General features: G+C 47.2%; 1 protein-coding gene and 1 long non-coding RNA gene across 4 annotated transcripts in view; one reads left to right on the top strand and one right to left on the bottom strand.

The window, feature by feature from the left end:
* Positions 1-11,641, bottom strand: part of MRPS5 (mitochondrial ribosomal protein S5) — a 128,966-nt gene extending 117,325 nt beyond the window's left edge. For 2 of the 3 annotated variants that reach the window (XM_050951470.1, XM_050951468.1), the window contains exon 1: positions 11,559-11,641. In XM_050951470.1, coding sequence (XP_050807427.1) covers positions 11,559-11,610 — 52 coding nt within the window. In that variant the 5' untranslated portion in view covers positions 11,611-11,641. The remainder of the gene's footprint in view (positions 1-11,558) is intronic. The other variant, XM_050951469.1, reaches the window with a different exon arrangement.
* Positions 11,642-17,091: 5,450 nt separating this feature from the next.
* LOC127050001 (uncharacterized) lies at positions 17,092-19,829 on the top strand. The gene is made up of 2 exons (XR_007774122.1): positions 17,092-17,136; positions 18,673-19,829. It is a non-coding gene; the product is annotated as an uncharacterized LOC127050001 (long non-coding RNA).
* The last annotated feature ends 597 nt before the right edge of the window (positions 19,830-20,426 follow it).

Below are 20,426 nucleotides of genomic sequence, written 5' to 3'. Positions count from 1 at the left end.
ATCGCCTAGGGTGCCAGAATAATTGGTGGGTGGCATTTTGCTGGAGGGGGCGGCAAGCAGCTCCGGTGGAGCTGCCGCAGTGGTGCCTGCGGAGGTTCCGTTGGTGCGCGCCTCCGATGGAGCTACCGCAGTTGTGCCTGCGGACAGTCGGCTCCTCGCGGGGCTCCGGTGGACCACCTGCAGGCATGACTGTGGCAGCTCCACCGGAGCCGCGGGACCAGTGCGCGGGGCGGCGAAATTGCTGTCCACCTAGGGCGCTCAAACCCCTAGTGCCGGTCCTGTGTATCAGAGTGAATAAGCTGCTTTGTGGTACTGGTCATTGGCATCTTAACTAATTTGATTGTAAATGTCCTTCATGGATCAAAATGATCATGATCACACAATATGACACTGTACTGTAGAGCACAATAAGAAAAATGAAAAGCATTCATTTGAAAACAAATCATAGAAGAGCAAAGGAAGCATATTCATTAGCAAAAATGTCCCTGCTACGTTTCTTTGCTTTTGTAGATCTTAAGTTGATTAAAAAAAAATTCCACACACTAAACAGTCTACTTCATTCTAACTCTAAAGGGCTTATGGTAGTCAAAGAAAGTGAATGCAAAGACAATGAGATCAGGGAATAACAGTGTTTGATTATTTAAAAAAGAAAAGTTCAAGAGGGATTAACAGTGAACAGGGGAGTTAGCCCAAAAACGAATCTCAAAAACTAGATTAGCAAGAGAAAGCAGCAGGCAGTGGAACCAGATGGGTTATCAATATGGAAACTAAATTCAGTTAGGATGAGAGCAGAAGATTGTAGATGAGTAGAAAGTCATTCAAGCATCAAAAGAGGGAAGAAAAGAAACCAGACGAACACTGGTATCACAGCAATAAAAGGAAGCTGGACATGAGAGAAGTCTGATTGGTTTCAGAAGGACTGGTGATCGGGAGCCAGCTGTCAGGGGAGAGAAGGCACTACTATTTCTGGCCCTTCCTAGTCCTAGCAGCACTTTTTAAGCATCCTGGGTGAAATTCTGGCTCCCCTGAAATCAAGGTCAAAACTCTTATGGTTTTGAATGTGGACATTTCATCCCTGAATGCTTCATACAGAGGCAGCTAGCTACCAGGGTGCAATTTATGATAACTAAGCCTGGTCTACACTAGGAACTTATGTCGGTATAACTAAGTTGCTCCAGGGTGTAGAAAATCCACCCTCCTGCAGCAACGTAGTTATACCGATTTAACCCTGGTGCAGACAGTGCTATGTTGACGGGTGGCCTTCTCCTGTCAGCACAGGCATTATCTGCACCAAGTGCAACAGCGGCACATCTGCAGCACTGTAAATGTAGACAATCCCTTACATCTAGAGAACTCCGGTCTTGAGTTGAAAATCAAAATTAGCTATCTAGGAACCCAAACTGGCTTTGATGACAATATTCTGAATATTTTGGTCTCTGAATTGCAGTGGAACAGAGGAAGATGCAGCAGAAAAGCATCATTGCCACATCCTGAATCTCTGAATGCTGGTATTTAACATACCCACATACTCCCGTGCACATACTCCCACTGAGGGAATAGACATTTTAAAAGCAGAGACAAACAGGAAAAATATTTGTGGAGAGGAAATAGTTTGGAAAGTCACATCTCTATATAAAACCAACATTTTGAAATGCAGATATATACATTAGTTGCCATGTCGTACACACTACTTCCTGTAACTTTTCAAAAGAGCACCACCTATGTCTGGATTTATTTTTTTAATTATTCCAGACTAATGCATCTCCTACGCATAGTCATAAGCTATTCAGAATTTAATTGGGACCCTGGCTCTCTTGAGACAAAGGAGACACATGTCAAGAAAGCAACACCAGCAGAGGACAAGTCAGAGCAGAAAGGAATGCATACTTAATGGCTCCGCTCTATAATAAAAAAGCCAAAAAACATGCTGTCACTGCATACTTCTAGATTGTAAACATACTGTACAACAGCTAAGGCTGTGCACTAATCTTAAGGCCTGTCTTCACAGCAACAGTTAGTATTCTCTAGATCAGGGGTGGTCAGTAGGCGGAGCATGGGCCAAATCCAGACTGCCAGATGCTTTTGAACAGACCGTGAAATCTTTTTATGTACTTATTATCATTACTGTTATTACAGTGTGAAAAATGTGTCTCTGGAGTCTGGACCTTGACTAGGAAATGTGGACCTTGACAAAAAAATAAAACTCTGCTCTAGTTAGTCCACTGGAACTAGCCTAGTGAGTGAAAGGGACCACACTACAAAAAAACCTCTTGGGTACGTTCCCAGTGTAAGCAAACAGACACGTGCTAGCTCTGCGCGTGCTAGCGTGCTAAAAGCAGCAAATATGGCTGCAGTGGTTCAGGCTAGCCCAAGCTACCATGACCACTCTGCTGTGTCTAGCCCACTACCTCAAGCAGAACTTGTGCATGTAAGTTTACTGGCGTTGGGAAGCATCCTACCAGGCACTTAAATTCACTTGTTAGTATTTAGATTTCTAGTATTAGTATACAAGCGCATACTAAATATTGACACATTTTATAAGTGCTTGTATACAAATAGTAGAAGTCTAAATACTAAGATGGGTGAATTTGAGTGCCTCGTATGAAATGAAGATATTGGTATAAAAGGCATCACAGAACCTTGGTGGAACAATGATAATTAACAGGACATAGTAATGCCAGGGTACAAAATATATAGCAATGACAAAGTAGTTGTGCCGGTGAGGGAGTGGCACTATGTGAAAGAAAGCATAAAGTCAAATATACAAAATATCTTAAATGATTCAAACTGTACCATAAAATCTCTATGGATAGAAATTCCATGCTTGAATAGTAAGAGAATAGCAGAAGGAATGTACTACTGACCACCTGATGGGGACTGTGAAATGCTCAGAGAGATCAGAGAGGCTACAAAAATAAAAAACAATAATAATACAGGATTTCAATATCCCCACGTTGACTGGGAACATGTCACCTCAGGACAGGATGCAGAGATAAAATTTCTAGACACCATTAATAACTGTTTTTTGGAGCAGTTAGTCCTGGAACCCACAAGGGGAGAGGTAACTCTTGATTTAGCACAGGATCTGGTACAAGAGGTGAATATAGCTGAACTGCTCAGTAACAGAAACCATCATGTAATTAAAATTAACATTCCTGGTGGTGGGGGATATCAAAGAAGTTCACCACAGTAGCATTCGACTTCAAAAAAGGGAACTACACAAAAATGAGGAAGCTAGTGAAACAGAAAGGAAGAGTTACAAAAGTGAAATGCCTGCTAGCTGCATGGAAACTTTTTAAAAACACCATAACAGAGGCTCAAATTAAATGTATACCTCAAATAAAAAAAGGAGTGAGAAGACCTCCCCAAAAATGCCACCAGGGCTGAACAATAGAGTAAAAGAGGCAGTTAGATTCCAAAAGATATGCTTTACAAATTGTAAGTAACATCCTAGTGAGCTAAACAGAAAAGAGCATAAACTCTGACAAGACAAGTGTAACAGTATAAATAGGCAGGCCAAGGAAGAATTTGAAGAGCAACTAGCAAAAGACACAAAAACTCACAAAAAATTTTTTTTACATACATTCAAAGCAGGAAGCTTGCCAATCAATCAGTGGAGCCTCTGGACAACAGAGATGCTAAAGGAACATTCAAAGAAGACAAGGCCATTGCAGAGAAGCTAAATGAATTCTTTATATTGATCTTCACTGATATAGAGGGTGTGAAGGAAATTCCCGCACCAGAGCCACTCTTTTTAGGTGACAAATCTGAGGCTCTGTCCCAGAAAGGGTTGTCAACACTGGAGGTTTTGGAACAAATTGATAAACTAAACAGTAATAAGTCACCAGAACCAGATGGTATTTGCCCAAGAGCCATGAAGGAAGTCAAATATGAAATTGCTGAACTACTAACTGCAGTACATAACCTATCCCTTAAATCAGCCTCTGTACCAGATGATAGCTAATGTAACATCAATTTTTAAAACAGGCTCCAGAGGTGATTCTGGCAATTACAGGCCAGTATACCTAATTTCAGTACCATGCAAACTGGTTGAAACTATTGTAAAGAACAGCATTATCGACACAGATGAACACAGTATGTTGGGGAAGAGTCAACACTGTAAAGGAAAATCATGCCTCATCAATCTATTAAAATTCTATGAGAGGGGTCAACAAACATGTGCACAAGGATGATCCAGCAGATACAGTGTACTTGGACCTTCAGAAAGCCTTTGACAACGTCCCTCACACTAAAGGCTCTTAAGCAGAGTAAGCTGTCATGGGATAAGAGGAAAGGTCCTCTCCTGGATCAGTAACTGGTTAAAAGTTGGGAAACAAAGGGTAGGAATTAAATGGTCAGTTTTCACAATGGAGAGAGGTAAATAGCGAGGTCCCCCAAGAATCTGTACTGGGACCTGTCCTATTCAACGTAATCATAAATGTTCTGGAAAAGGGGGTAAACAATGAGGTGGCAATGTTTGCAGCCATACAAATTTACTCAAGACAGTTAAATCCAATGCTGACTGCGAAGAGTTACAAAGGGATCCCACAAAACTGGGTGACTGGGCAACAAAATGGTAGATGAAATTCAGTGTTGATAAATGCAAAGTAATGTACATTGGAAAACATAATCCCAACTATGCATACAAAATGATGGGGTCTACATTAGCCATTATCACTCAAGAAAGATCTTGAAGTTACTGTGGCTAGTTCTCTGAAAACATCCACTCAATGTGCAGTGGCAGTCAAAAAAACAAATGGAATGTTAGGAACCATTAGGAAAGGTATAGATAAAACAAGAGATATCAAAATGCCACTATATAAACCCTTACTACTCCCATATCTTAAATATTGTGTGCAGTTCTGGTCACCCCATCTCAAAACAGATATTGGAATTGGAAAAGGTACAGAGAAGGGCAACAAAAATGATTGATTAGGAACATGGAACAGCTTCCATATGAGGAGAGATTAAAGGGACTGGGACTGTTCAGCCTGGAAAAGAGATGACTAAGGGGAAATATGACTGAGGTCTATAAAATCATGAAGAGGATGGAGAAAATGAATAAGGAAGTGTTATTTACCTCTTTGCATAACATAGGAACAAGGGCTCACCCAATGAAATTAGTAGGCAGCAGGTTTAAAACAAACGAAAGAAAGTACTACTTCTCACAATCCAGAGTCTACCAGTGTAACTCATCAGGGGATGTTGTGAGGACCAAAACTATAACTGGATTAAAAAAAAGAATTAGATACATTCCTGGAGGACAGGTACATTGGCGGCTATTAGCCAAGATAGTCAGGGATGCAACCCCATGCTCTGGGTATCCCTAAGCCTCTGACTGCCAGATCCTGAGACTGGACGACAGAGGATGGATCACTAGATAGTTGCTTTGTTCTGTTCATTCCCTCTGGAGCATCTGGCACTGGCCACTGTTGGAAGCAGGGTCACCAGATCGCAAAAGTGAAATATCAGGACACAGTGCGCGAGCGGCAGGGGTGGGAGAACAGACACAGGTACACACCCCCGACCGGAGCCAGACGCATACTGGTCCGCCTGGCCCTGTGCTACCAGCGTGCTCCTTTCTGTTGGGGGTGGGTGCATGCTGCGCCACACAGCTCCCCTGCCCAGCACCCCTTGGATCCACTATGCCCAGAGTCCCTCTACAACCTTTCCAACACAAATGCAGTGCTGTGCACACACCCCCCACCCAGGGCCCCCCTGCCCACAGCCCTACCACAGCTGCCCAGCACCCCACACAGATTCCTCCACTTGCTAGTTTCCCAATACACACAGATTTCCCCTCCCTCCCAGTGCCCTTCCCCACAGCCCCACCACAACTACACAATGCCCCACACAGACCCGCGCTGCCCAGTGCCCTGAAACACACAGATCTCCCGCACTGCCCAGCACCCCCCAACAGGCCCCCACTGTCTAGCACCCCAAAACACACAAACCTCCCCTCTGCCCAGCACCCTCCACACCCTCACAGCCCAGCACCCCACACACACCTCCCAGACACTCACCATCACACCCTGCCCCCTTCCCTGGCTGCACTCACCAGCCCTGCTGGGAGGTCTCTGGCTCCTAGAGCGAGAGCAGCGAGGGGAGTCTCCAGACTCTACACATGCTGCGCTCGCCACAAGCGTGAGCTCTGTGGCTCCCATTGGCTGGGAAAAGCGCCAATGGGAGCTGCTGGAGCTAGGCTTGCAGGTGCCGGCAGCACGCAGAGCCCCCACACCCAAAGAACCAGAGGGACCTGCCGGGGGCGAGGTGGGGAGTCCCGGCGATGCCTACCTGGGGTGGGAAGCATCCAACAAGCTGGTCCCTCTGGCTCCTAGGTTTGCAGGTTGGGTCGGGTGGGTGGGTGGTGGAGGGCTCTCTGCCCGCTCCCTGCACCTGCAAACCCTGTCCCCACAGCACACAGTGCTCCTGCCGGTGGACAGGTGCTGGGAGCTGCCCTGGGAAGCAGTGAGCAGCGGTGCCATAGCTGTGGTCCGGACGGTCCCCAATATTGGCACAAAGGGCGTCCTGACCGATGTAAGGTTGGCAAGCAGGACAAGTCCCCTAAAATTGGGACTGTCCCAATAATATCGAGACGTCTAGTCACCCTAGTTGGAAGACAAGATATTGGGCTAGATGGACCACTAGTCTGACACAGTATGGCCGTTCTTATATTCTTATGCTGTGTTTGTATTAGCAGCTGATGAATTGTAACTCAAGTTGCTGCATCCACAGTGCACTATAAACTTCAGTCAGCAGCACTTCAGCTTCAACCCATACGCCCTTATGAACCAGCTAACTCTAGCTTAAAGCATCATTTAACTTGAGCTACAGACTTTTATGTGTGGACAGGAATCAGGTTATGGGAAAATATTGTATAGGTCAGGCTAACAATGCAGTGAAGACAAGCCCTTATGCACCATGATTCCTCAGTAGAAAAAGCATTCCAGGCTAAAAATTTACTTAATAAAAGCATGGCTACTCAATTTTTCTCCCTCCAAAGTAACAGCAATGGCTGGATATCTAGTCTTGAGATACGTACAAACATGAGTAAAACTAAAGATGAATAAAAATATTCTGATCTGGATAAGGGAAAACATACAGAAAATAACTATTATTTATGCAAAGTGACAGCCACAAGAATCCGCTTTGTAACACAGCTGTCTTTCTGATGAAAGGCTGTTGTAACTCCACACCCACTTACTGTAAACTATGGCAGCAGTTCTCGACCAGAGGTCCAGGGCCCCCAGTGGGGGCCATGAGCAGATTTCAGTGGGTCCACCAAATAAACCAGAGAGCAGGGCCAGCATTAGACTTGCTAGGGCCCAGGGCAGAAAGCCAAAGCCCAAGCCCTGCCAGCCGGGACTAAAGCCAAAGCCCAAACAACTTAGTTTTGCAGGCCCCAGCCTGTGGCGTGCGGCCCTGGGCAACGACCCTGCTTGCTACCTCTTAATGCTGGCTCCAGCTTTTAATTTACTGGATATGCAAAAGAACAGTTGTGGCATAGGTGGGCTGTGGAATTTTTATAGCATGTTGTGCGACTCTCAGAAAGAAAAAGGTTGAGAATCCTTGAGCTATATAATATCTGCCTTTACTTTAACAATACATCTGTTTAACACTTAGATCTAGGAATTTGGTCATAAGGACTATGTAATGTCTGCAGATTGTAAATCGCTTTCCATTCTAACTAGCATCTCAATATATTCTTGAGAGCAAATGTACTCAACATTCAGGAAATTTATTTCATTATGGAATGTGGTGTTCTGCAGAATCTGAGTACTAATTAATTTTTACAGTCAGCAGCAGTTTAATAATCCCCTCTGCTACTGTAATTATTTTCTATACAAATTAAATACAGAAAACCATTCTTAACAAAGTCTATCATTGTAAGAAGAAATGGTTTAAGCAGCATGATCTGCATTGGTAAGATTTATTTTTCAAAGAGCTATCAATGCTTGGTTAAAATTGGCTAGGTGTTATTCCAGGGTTCTGAATGGAAAGCTCCAGTCTGAAATAACTCCAATGATCAAGAAGTTAATGTACATGGAAATCTCAGATGTACTGATCAAATTCCAAGACAGCTATTTTGAAAATATCTAATCTTACATAACTTTTGTTGGTAAACAAACTCGTTTACCTTGCGTTTTCCATTCCATATTTCATCTGCACAGAAACCAATATACAAACTGTTGTGTTTTGAACAGAAAGAATATACTAAGCACGGAAGTCCCAAAGAAACACCCAGTGCAGTTATCCACAACTGTGCAGTTATTTCACAATAACTTGCAGTTTTTTACATCATCTCATACACTCCAGAAAGTCACAAGTGCTCAATCAACGTGAAGCTCTGAAGCCCACTGGTACAACTATTCCTTTTTATTAAGAACGTGAACTTTTATGATGAAACTTGACCAATTTGCCTTCTCCTTAGGAAATGCAAGTTTAAAACACAAGCATGTGACAGGGTACACCACCTGTGTGGGCACTCATGGGGACAGGAGGATGGTCAGGTCAGAAAGCCCGGGAGCTCCACAATGAGGAGGCAAGTGTTAATCAGCAGATCTAGGAAGCAGCTGCAGCCTTCCCAGATCACCTCTAGGGAAGAAGTCTGTTCCTACAAATGGATGAGCAACCCAGTGTGACCAGATGAGGGGAAAGGTTTGCCCCAATGAAGGAAACACAGTTGGCCTGATTGTAAGTCTCCTGGTGGATCTGAGGTTATTTCTAGCTTCGCTACAGGATAGGCATTACTTTATTTTACAGCGTTCTGAGGAAGAAGAAGCAGAAATTCACTAACATGCATCTGAGGAAGTGGGTATTCACCCACGAAAGCTCATGCTCCAAAATGTCTGTTAGTCTATAAGGTGCCACAGGATTCTTTGCTGCTTTTACAGATCCAGACTAACACGGCTACCCCTCTGATACTAACAGCCTCGTTTTGTTTTGTTGGAAGCTTCCAAAGGACTATGGCTGTAGCCAGGCTAGTTGAAAACTTAACTTTGCCTTTGACAAGGTGGGAGAAAGCACTCTCAGAAAGGCAGGAAAGTATCCACCGGCTGTCCAGCTTTCTGAGTCCAAACTGGGATGCCAGAGAGAAAGGTGTGCTGGAGCCTCTTCTCAAGGCCCTCCCTTGGATGCTACCTCCTGGGTCTTGGTGCTCACCTGTTTCCAATACAATGGGGAGTGCCCAAGAAAGGCAGGGTGGGCCTAGGGGGTAGAGACAGTGGGGAAGGGTGGGACAGGGCAGGGGGAAGAGAAAGGGATGGGAGAGTAGGAGGTGGGGGATGCAGCAGAGGGTAGTGGGGAAGCAAAGGGGGATGGGATGGGGAAGCGATGGGGATATGGGGATGGGGATGGGGATGGGGAGCCCGGCACGTGGTAGAGTGGCCACAGCTCCCATGCTCAGATCGCCACAGCAGACAGTAGCAACTGGCCTCCCCCAATAAACTGTCCCGTTCCCAGCCAGCATCAGCACCCCAGTTACCAATCCAGGTGGGGGGAGACAGCCAGTGAGCCAGTGCCCCCCCCCCCCCCAAAATATGGTAGTCAAACTATGCCTATGCTCCTGCCTTCACTTCCTTTATCTTCCTCACAATCTTCTCTGGGTGCTGGATGAAGACATTTTTGTCTTTGTCCCCACACTAAAGCAGCTGCTTTATGTCAATCTAATGGCGTAGTGTACAGCAGGCCTTAGATTATAGTAACTAGCATATCACACCACTTTCCTTTCAAGATTAGCCAAGGCCTTGATCCTCTACTGAGATCAATGCAGGTGGACCCTTTTGCCCCACATGGAATCCACTGCAGGATCTGGGTCACTGTTCTTTGAAAGGATTCCTTCATGCCTAAATTTGAAGTTTCAAAGTTTAAGATGCATGAGTTATCTTCACACAAAATAATCTGATTTTTTTCCAAGTAGAAAAGATGTCTTCTCAGCCACATGTAATGAAACACGGATGAAGGTTAAGGAGCTGGTCCCTCAAGCCAGGGTGCACATGTACAGCATGCCATAGCACCCAATGGGGCTCCGCCTGTATGGATTACTTCCAGCATCAGGGCTCAAGCATGGAAAATTTCAGCCCCAATAATGAATGGTTGAGAAAGCAGGAAAAAAACACAGGACCGAATTAAAACAGCAGTGGGCACTTCTCTATACTGGTCACATAAACAGTGCAAATCTGGAAGAACTCTGGAGTGCACACCAACCTAAGCTGGAGTACATGCGAGCGCAAGTCCGAGACGCAGGGCTGAGGTGCAGGCGGGCAGGGTGGGCACACCGCAGGCACTGCTCAGGCACAGGTGGGCACCACCGGGGCTCAGGGCTGGGGCACAGGCAGGCAGGGCCGGGGAGAACTGCTGGGGTGCAGGGCCTGGGTGCAAAGGGGCACCGCAAGGGGGCAGGCAGGCAGTGGGGGCACAATGTGGGCACTACTGGGGCACAGGGCTGGGGTACATGCAAGCAGGGCTGGGGAGCACTGCTGGGGCACAGGGCCAGGGTGCAGAAGGGCACCGCCGGGGCACAGGTGGGAAGGGCTGGAGCGCACGCAGACAGGGTGGGCACACCACAGGCACTGCTCAGGCACAGGTGGGCACCACCAGGGCTCAGGGCTGGGGTGCACGCAGGCAGGGCCGGGGAGCACTGCTGGGGCGCAGGACCAGGGTGCAGAGGGGCACCGCTGGGGTGCAGGCGGGCAGGGCAGGGGCGCAGGCAGGCAGTGGGGGCACGCTGCGGGCACAACTGGGGCACAGGGCTGGGGCGCAGGCAGGCAGGGCCGAGGAGCACTGCCGGGGCGCAGGGCCAGGGTGCAGAGGGACACCGCCGGGGTGCAGGCAGGCAGGGCCGAGGAGCACTGCTGGGGGCACAGTGCCAGGGGGCAGAGGGGCACTGCTGGGGAGCAGGCAGGCAGAGCTGAGGCGCAGGCAGGCACATCGCAGGCACTGCTCAGGTGCAGGCAGGCATGGCCTGAGCACAAGGCTGGGGCACAGGCAGGCAATGGGGGCACACTGCGGACACCGCTGGGGCACAGGACCAGGGCACAGGCGGGCAATGGGGGCACACTGCGGGCACTACTGGGGCACAGGGCGGGGCGCACTGCTGGGGCGCAGAGCCGGGGCGGAGGCGGGCGGGGCAGAGCACAGGGCTGAGGCTCAGGGCGGCGAAGTATAGCAAGTGGCGCAGGCGGGCAGGGCCAGGGCGCACTGGGGGGCGGGGCCGGGAGGCAGGGCCGGGGCGCACTGGGGGGCGGGGCCGGGGCGCACTGGGGGGCGGGGCCGGGAGGCAGGGCCGGGGCGCCCTGGGGGGCGGGGCCGGGGCGCACTGGACGAAGCGCGGCGAAGGGGGGCCCGTTACACCCCAAGTAAAGCGGCTCCGCGCGAGCAGCAGGAGCGGGGCAGTAGCCGCACGCGCGCCTGGGGACCGGCCGCCGCTGGCCCCGCTCAGCCCGGGACACCGACCCCGCGAAGAGCGGCGGGGAGCGACTCGCCAGGGCCCGGTCCCCGAGCCACGCACCGACAGGGAGCCGCTGCCATCCCGCCAGTGCGCGGCACGAGGGCCTTACCTCGCCACACCGCTCTCAGGGCACCAGAGCCACACAGCCAGCTCGCCGCCATCTTCCTGCCTGCTCGTGCCCCTCTCGCCCACCGTAGCTAGTGGCCCTACCCAGTGCCTGACAGGAAAAACACCTCAGCGGGAGGAGAGGAGCTAATGTGTGTCGCAGCGAACTGTTCCCCCGACCGATGAAAGACAAAGGGGTTAAACGACGGCCCGCGTCCTCCCTGGCTGTGCCCGCACGGGGGCTACAGGCAGCATGACGGACAGCCCTACTGGGGGCCTTGCATCAGGACCCCACCAGCCCCCCACAGGAGATGGTTAATCCGCTTCCACGTGACTCACGCAGCGGCCGGCCCAATCACGTGACTCCGCTGGGAGCAGGTGCAGGGCTGAGCAGGCTTAGTCCCGCCCCGCCCCCCGTTCTCATTGGGTGCGAGGGTCGTGGGGCGGGGCTTCACTCTGTGGAGGGAGGGGGAGGGGCTGTGTGGTGCCCTGGGCCTAGGGATGCTGCCATGGCCTGGCCCACCCCCTCCTCCTGCTTCCCCGCCTGCCTGGTACTAGAACGTTCCATGGGTCCGGGCGCGCGTTGCCACCCCGTTCCCTGGGCCCGACCTGCTCGTCTAGCCACGCTGGGCTCAGGCCATGGGCCCAGTGAAACTCGGGAGTGGGGGCTCCCGCGGCCCATGGTCTGGTATTCCAGTAGGGTGACCAGATGTCCGATTTTACAGGGACAAGCCCCATTTTTGGGGCTTTTTCTTATATAGGCTCCTATTACCCCCCACCCTGTCCCCGTTTTTCACATGTGCTGTCTGGTCATGCTGTATTCCATCGAAATCAGCCCACGTGAGGAACCTCAATTACTTTGAGGATCTGGGTCCAAAACCTTGAATGTGGCTCAGTAGTCTGTGGAAGCGAGTACAGAGCATGGAGGACGGATTTGAAGCATACGCAGTGGCCCTTGTTGCTGAAGTCCTGTGAGGCTGCATTCCTTCCTCAAGGGACCTTCCTGATGGCTGCATGCCCAGGTGTATGGCATTGCTGTGGTTCAGACAGGAGATGACAAAGGCCTGTGCATAACTGTACAGAATCTCCTACCCAAGTGGAGATAGTAGAAAGTACTATTCACAAATCCAGACCTTAGGGTGAGCAAAGGAATCTAGGAGCTTCTTAAACTACAGGCTGAACTGACCAGTTTGAGGTTTGCACTTTCAGAGAAGATATTATGAAATGCAGAAGAGAAAACTAACAAAAACCCGATGCTAAGAAATCTAGACATACCCACATAAATATAAAAATTCAGAAATTCAGTAATCTAGAAATCACACAAAGAAATCTAGACATCCAGGAGAGAAATCAAAGAAAACCAAAAAAAATTTTCAAAAAATCCAGAAAAGAAACCCAGCATGAGAAATGCAGCGTGAGTTCAGCAATGGTAAGTTGCAGCAGTTTTTCTTGGGTTTTATCAAATTAAATAAAGAGATTATTCTGGATACCTAACATTTCATGTGATCAGTAATGCCCACTGTGTCCTGCCCTGTTCCTACTGAAGTCAGTGACACTGATCTCATTGACTTCAGTGGAGCACCATTTTACCCACAGCGATTGTTCATCCTGCACTCATTTGAACTGTCCCTGAGTCCACTGGGATATAATTGTGACTTTGTTAGGACAGCTACTAGTATGTGTATTTTATACATTAAAGACATTTTTAAAAGAGGAATTAGTTCCTACTTTTTTAGATACATTTTTCTGCTAGGAAAAATGAGCTGAAATTATTCAGATCAGACACTTTCCATACTGCTTTTCCTAACTGATAATCAATGGATTTATCAGTCAAGATCCCGTTAATAAAAAGGCATTTTCTTATACAGAGCTACTGTACTTATCAATTACATGAGAGATGTGTTAAATAGTAATAAATAATTTGTTTTAGTGAATAGAAGCGAATGCCTTAAAGATTATCTGGAATGTGCCAAACAACCACTCATTCCATTATTTTTCAATGCTCTATTCAGCGAGTAGCATGATGATTGCTTTATATGTTGGAGAAAATATTGAAAAAGTATAAGAAAAATGTCTTGCAGAGCAGTGACATCATATAGGCTGGCAGAAAACGGAAGACATTTTATTAATATAAACAGGATTTCTATCCATCCTAGGTACTTTTAATGTGCCCATTCTTATAGTATCTAGATGACAATACTTCAGTCCTTAAATACTTACAATGCAGGTGAATATAAAATAATTTCTAATGAGCAAATTTGTATCAAATATTGTCACCTCTGTACTTCCTTTATTCATTTGGATATATACAATTAATTTCCCTCTCTGATTAATAGTGCACAAGATATCCAACTGGGAAATCCACTTGTTATACATAATTTAGTTACAGGAGAAAAATAAATTGCCTGTTGCTAAGTAGTTACATAACAAAATCTTGCTGCTCGCACAATGGCTGCTCAACTATTCTGCACCTTGTTATATTGCTACAACTGCTGTCAGGAAAATGGAGGTGACTATATTTTGTCCTTTGTCAAGGAGAATTACTGAATATTGCTTTGCTAGCTGGTCTCTTGTTGTCACACTATAGATTGTATGTGAAAAAATGGAGGAAGAGCATTGTTCAGCCTGGAAATCCACTTCCTTGAACGGTCCTCTGTACATTCAATGCCAAGATGCAACTTAAAAGGAGCAGACTGTCTCTTGTATGAGATTTATTAGTAAAATGAATATTTCTGCTTGTGTAGTGTGACAGCACTTTCCTTATCAACAAAACAAATACTGCACAGGCAACAACCAGGCAAACTCCCCACACCTCGTCCTACCAAAAGGCTACAGTTTAGACATGGAGGGAGGACAGCTACGTGGTGAAAGGCTAGTCCTTTCTCCATGCCTGTGGAGATGAAATATTTGCATGATAAAAAAGGGTCCCCTGGGACAAAGAAAATCCCAGTGCATCAGTATCTTGTGAGATTACCACTGGAACACATTGCCATCCGTGAGTTTGGGTCCTTGCCTGAGACAAGGCAAAGTGTAGCAGCACATCTGTGGATTCTTAAACTCTCACAAAATTCACAGCTGGCAGGCACACCCCCCCACTGCTGGACTGGTTTAACATGACTCAAGGGCCCTTATTGGAAGGGCAGAATGGTTATCAATTGCAGTCGCTCAATCGAGTTAGCTTAGCATGCTTGAAAAGCTCCCTCAGGACATCGGCTAACATGTATGAAGCCATGCTTTAGCCTAGGAGAAAGGTTAGGTTCATTTGGCTAACCCCGCAGAACCACACCTGGGGGATGGGGAGCAGTATAATTCATTCCATTTCACGTCCATATAAATGGCAAAGAATAGGAGTATAGCTTCTATCCCTGGGGAAGCCTGCTGAGCACTCTGATGCTGTCAGGGCAGGGTGTGTGTGGGGACCCTGAGAAGCATTCAATCCCCATTGTAAGAACAGAATCTCTGATATGGGGATTATTATGGGGCAGTCAGAGGGGCTCAATGCACCTGCAGTCTCTCATCCATGACCACCCAATTATAGTCATTCTCCACCCCCCGCCCCCCATACCTGTCCACCTCCATTCATGTCTCTCGGCTTCAGTAATGTCAGCCTTTCGCTGGGCTGTTGGACTTTCTGTTGTTTGTCAGACCAGCCAGCTGCAGGACATTGACTGGATGAGAGCGCCACCTCCAAAACATCAAAAGGTGGGCGGTGGAAGGAGAAGGCAGATTTGCAGTCAGAGCTCTCTGATATGCAGAGACGCCTGTAAGGCACAAGGAGAGAAGCTGGGGATGTTTGGCACCAACACTCTCTCCAGCCTTTTGTCTGGTGAATACTGAAACAGTGTTAGCACAATTACGTTATCAGCTATTTATTTTCAGTAGCCTGATAGATGGAAATTCAGTTACAGTTGATGACCTGACAGTATGAAAAACTAAATCAGTTACAGTAGGGTTGTTGTCTGGGCATATAACTTTTGCAGTTTAGTTTGATCTATTTTTTTTTTAAGAGTGAAAATTGAATTGCTATACAAATTTAAAACAGTATTAATGATTGATGTCTGAATTGTATTACCCCAGAGAGTAAGACAACAGAGTGTGATAACGAAGGCTAGAAAAACATTCAAAGACAGACTGTCTTTTCCATTAAAGGATGAAGAGTGGAATTTCTAATGCCAGCACACAAAATATTCAGTGTAATTTGGATTAGGTTTTTGTATCTCTTAACTCAAATGTTTCTCTCTCTGCTCTTTGTTCTGGCAATACGGTAATTTTTTAACAGCTGCTAACATTAATGCTCATTTGTATTATGTATTGTCTGTAAATCTGTATGTTGTTTTAAAGCTATTTCCTGAATAACACTTTTCTGTCATCATTGTATTGCAAACTAGATGCGTTATGCTGCCTTTGTTTTTCCTTAATAGTAATTTAAAATGTGCAAGAAGAAATGTGGTATCTCTAAACTAGGGCTTGGGCTAACATCCACTCCCATTGATGCCAACAGGTTTTGGATCAGGCTGTTAGGACTTTAGATGGGGATGAGAGAAGGTTCTATTTCTTTCTTCCTAGGGAAAGTTGCTGGATGGAGCAGGAATGCTTTAAAAGTTTTTTGGTTTTTGTTTCCACATCAGTTTTTCTTGAATCTCTTACATGACCATAAAGGCTTATAGAATGGCTCAATAGATAAACATTTGGATTACCATCTAGAAAAGAAATTTAGGGTCTTGGAACATCTAAGCATTGCTCTCAACATCAAGGCAAAGGGAAGGGAAGGAGGCAGAAGCAGATTCCATGCTTACCTATGCTGAGCATTCCATTTAGAGCATTGTTGCAGGTTTGGAAGAAGGTTCCATCTGTGAATGTGAGCTGATGACCTTCCAATGACTGAAACTCAGCTAACTCTGCCTCAGCAGCACTGCTGATAAATTGTTCTTCAATACCTTACTAAAATCTATTTTGTCAAAGTGACAGGGACATTTTAAGTAGATATAATGTAATTACCTGGGACCATGTGGCACTGGAGTTGCCAATTTTGATTGGACGTACTCCTGGAGGTTTCATCACATGACAATTTTTAATTAAAGATTATTTTTTAATTTCTGGAAACCAGGGCAGTCCTGGAGCGTTGGCAACCTATGTGGCACCATCAATTTTTAACCAGAAATGCCACATGGATTTTAGTGGGGAGTTCTGTTGGGAGGGGGAATAATCAATGGCAGAGTATGGCCACTGAACTGGACGATATCAAGATACTATAGCTAACAGTGGATTTCCTGTGAAAACTCATGGCATTTTAATGGCCACAGGTTATCAGGACCTTGATTATAGCCACTATTAAAGCAATGGCATTTGCGAGTACTGTAATGCTTGTGATGCTGAGACATGAAACCTGTGTAATTCTTTGCAGCTATTTAGAATTGCAAGGTTTTTAGCCAAAATAATAATAATAATAATAATAAGAGAGAGAGAGAGAGGTTTTATTTCTTATATTCTGGCAAAATTCCAGAGAGCTGATTATGTTCTACTGACCTACACAGTATCCCTCCATATTCAAAAGGCCCTCCTGCACCCACCCAGACAACAAAGTGAGTTCAGCTCAGGCAGGTTTTCTATCTACAGCTGATACCGACACTGTAGGGAATGCTAAGAAGGGGTTAGTAAACAGGTCTTGCAGGTCACAATTTTTGAAAACATTGACATCCCTCATGCACATGACAACATTCTGTCTTGGGATTTATACTGCTGCCTACCATGAGAGCGTCTGAATGCTTTCCATATAAACTCAAATGCAATAGGGAAGTCCCTAATGGACTTCATGGAGGCTCTGGCACTTCTGTGTGTTTGGTGCATAACCTCTTGTTGGGTGGGGTTGTTTTGGTTTTAGGTTGGTTTCAGGGTTTTGGTTTTTACAGATGGGGAAGCATTTGGGTAGATGGAGAAGTTAGCGTTGTGCCATTCTGACTGCCGTGCAATCAGCACTGCATGCCATAAACACGGGGAACTTGAGATTTGTATCCAACACCCTGGAAGGGTCTGAATTTGCTTTCCTGTGCTTCCCCCAGAAGAGAAAGAAGCCCTGTCTGTAAATTCTGTTTCTCTGCAGGTGTTTGGGGGGAAGGTGTAATATCTTGTGCGTTAAAATCAGTGCACTTGCTGGGTCTCATCCAGGCCCACTCTTTGCAGAATCCTTGGTTCCTCTCTGCCCTTCCCTCGAGCACAGGGTAAGAGGACAGGGCACTGGGAGTCTCTCTCCATGCTGAGGCACTCAGCACTGTGGCAGAAGAGGAGGAGGTCTCTGTTCCAGCTTTCGGGGTTGTGATGGTGGCTCTAGGCCCTCCAGTAATGCTGATCCCTAGGACTTACCACGCGAAGGAAAACCATTTGACAGTGCAGGACTCTTGGTGCCACTGCCCCTGTACTTTCCACCTACAGTGCCCCTTTCTTGGGGAGGAACTCAGCGGAGGTTCTTTTTCAGATCTAGAGGAGCTACTTGAGTTCCTGGTCCAGGGCCGCCAGAGTTGCGATGGGCTTTGAGGCTACTCTTAGCAGCTTACAGAACAAGGGAGCTGCAGCTTTCCAGGTGTCACGTTCCCCCAGCCTACAGCAGGGTTCTAAGCCTGGAGCAGTTTCTTGCAGAGTTGCTTTCTGCGCCATCTGTTCTTTAGCTCTCGCACTCTGCAGCCATGAGGGGAGGGGGGGAAGAGGGGCATCCCCATCAGCTTCCAGATGGGGAGTCAGGAGCTGCAGCTCAGGGAAGAGAGAAGGATTCCAGGCCTGGAGGAAGTCCTGAGAACAGCCTGGGTACGAGCCTGCTTTCTAGGAAGAGGATCTGGGTGTAAGCGTCTAAGCTACAGAGATCCCTCCCTCAGATAGTCCAGACTAGCTCCGGCTCTTCAGCATAGCAGAGACGGGATCTCCTGTTACTCAGGGTACAGTGAAAACACAAACTCTTCAGAGTGAAGGAACTAAAACCAACAATTCCAAACAGTTCCCCGGCCTCTTGGGAAGCAGCATAGACAGGAAAGAGAATTTCTCTCAGCTCCAGAAGCAGCCTGGAATCACACTGGCTCTTTCCCTTTCTGGTGTGCATTAGCAGAGCTGCATTACCTCCCTCCCTGCAGGGATCCAAGCCAGACTTAACCCTATTACAGAAGGAAAAAGGATGCAAAGTGGTTCTGCAGATACCCTACCCAGGCTTCCCACTGTCACTCAGCAAGAGCTTCGCATGAGAAAGCAAAATATGATCTCCATGGAAACCCAGACACCACCAAAAGCAAATATCAGCCAGACATCCTTGAAGAGGCAGTTCAATGCCACTGGAAGAAGACTATCTAAGGAGGAAGCAACATACGTCCACCCTCCTTGTGTAGCCATTGAGGATTGTATTTAACAATTAATAAAACTCTGGGACTCTGGTGCTCTTTTAGCTGTTTTTTTTTATTCAAAGAAAGGGAGCCAAACTATAAAAACCAAAGTCACTGGGCCCTATTTTCAATCACCACACTGAGCATCGTAGTACCTGCTGCGTTTTCCATCATGAAAGTGTCCCACAGCCTTCTGGTGGCTTGCTCAGTTCCAGCTTATGCTGCAGTCTCAGAAGCACCCTCTTGCAAGTCTGGACAGAACACGCATGAGAGCACCCTACCGAGGAGAGGACGTCTGTGAGAGCAAGGTGACCGTGTCAGACAATTGCATTTCCTGTCTGATGTACTGTCAGCAGAGACACAGCATGATCCCATAGATAGGGCACTGAGCTGGAAGTCAGGAGATCTGGGTTCAGCTTCTGCAACTGACCAGCTTGGGTGACCATGGGCACATTGCCCATCTCTGTGCTTGTCAACAATTCCTCCCAAGCACCCCTTGCAACTAGGTACCCTAACACCAGGGTTATCACCCCACTTCCCTCTCAGGCTCCTAAGGACTCCATGCCAAGCCCCATTGACACAGTAAAACCCTAGCTTGGGGCTAGTTTGTAACAAAACCTCGTGCAAAGAGTCCACAGCAAAAGCCTCAAAACATATTGTCCATCTATCACACCCAGTGCAAATAACCTTTAGCTTTCAGTTTGTCACCATAGCACAGCGCTTCTCAAACTTTTTTCCCGTGGACCACTTGAAAATTGCTGAGGGTCTCAGCAGACCACTTAATGATCTTTCCAAATGTTGTTTGTACCATTAGCTAAATATTGTAAAGTGCTTTGAATAAAAGCTATGTATAAAAAAAATTATACTAATTAATTTTTTTTGTTCTACAAATAAAAGCACAGAACTCATTTTAATATCTGTAGTCTTATCTTTCTAATGGATGGATGTGCCCACTCTCCCCCACTGCAGCAGCCACCAAGCTGGACTGGGAAGGGTCTCTCCTCCACCACAGCAGCCACAGAGCTGAGGCTGGGGAGGTGGGGGGGTCTCTCCCTCACCACAGCAGCCACAGAGCTGAGGCTGGGGAGGGGGTCTCTCCCCAGCTGCTGCAACTCTGGAGCTGGGGAAGTCACCTCTTTCTCTGGCCACCACAGCCCTGCATGTCCCAAATTCCCCCAACCCCTCTTCTCACCCCACAGCCCCCTTCCACCTACCCCCTATTCCCTCCAGGGCCACCACCTCACCCTACATGTGTGTCTTCTCCAGGGTCCAGGCACCTAATTAGTGGAGCCACACCTGCTCGGCTCCACTAATTAGATATACAGCCACCCAGGTGTGCATCTTGGAGGGAACTATCCACAGACCACCTGAATGGAGCTCACAGACAACAGTTTGAGAACCTCTGCCATAGCATATACCACACTCCAGCATTTTCAACCCCCTAGCTCTTCTCCAGTCCTCTCCTGGCCTTCTATCAGGACACCCAACCCAGCCCCTCCACCTGGAGCGCA

This window comes from Gopherus flavomarginatus, chromosome 4 (genome assembly GCF_025201925.1).
Source record: "Gopherus flavomarginatus isolate rGopFla2 chromosome 4, rGopFla2.mat.asm, whole genome shotgun sequence".
NCBI lineage: Eukaryota > Metazoa > Chordata > Testudines > Testudinidae > Gopherus > Gopherus flavomarginatus.
The sequence above is the reverse complement of the archived record's forward strand: the minus strand, read 5'-3'. Positions and strand labels throughout refer to the sequence as shown.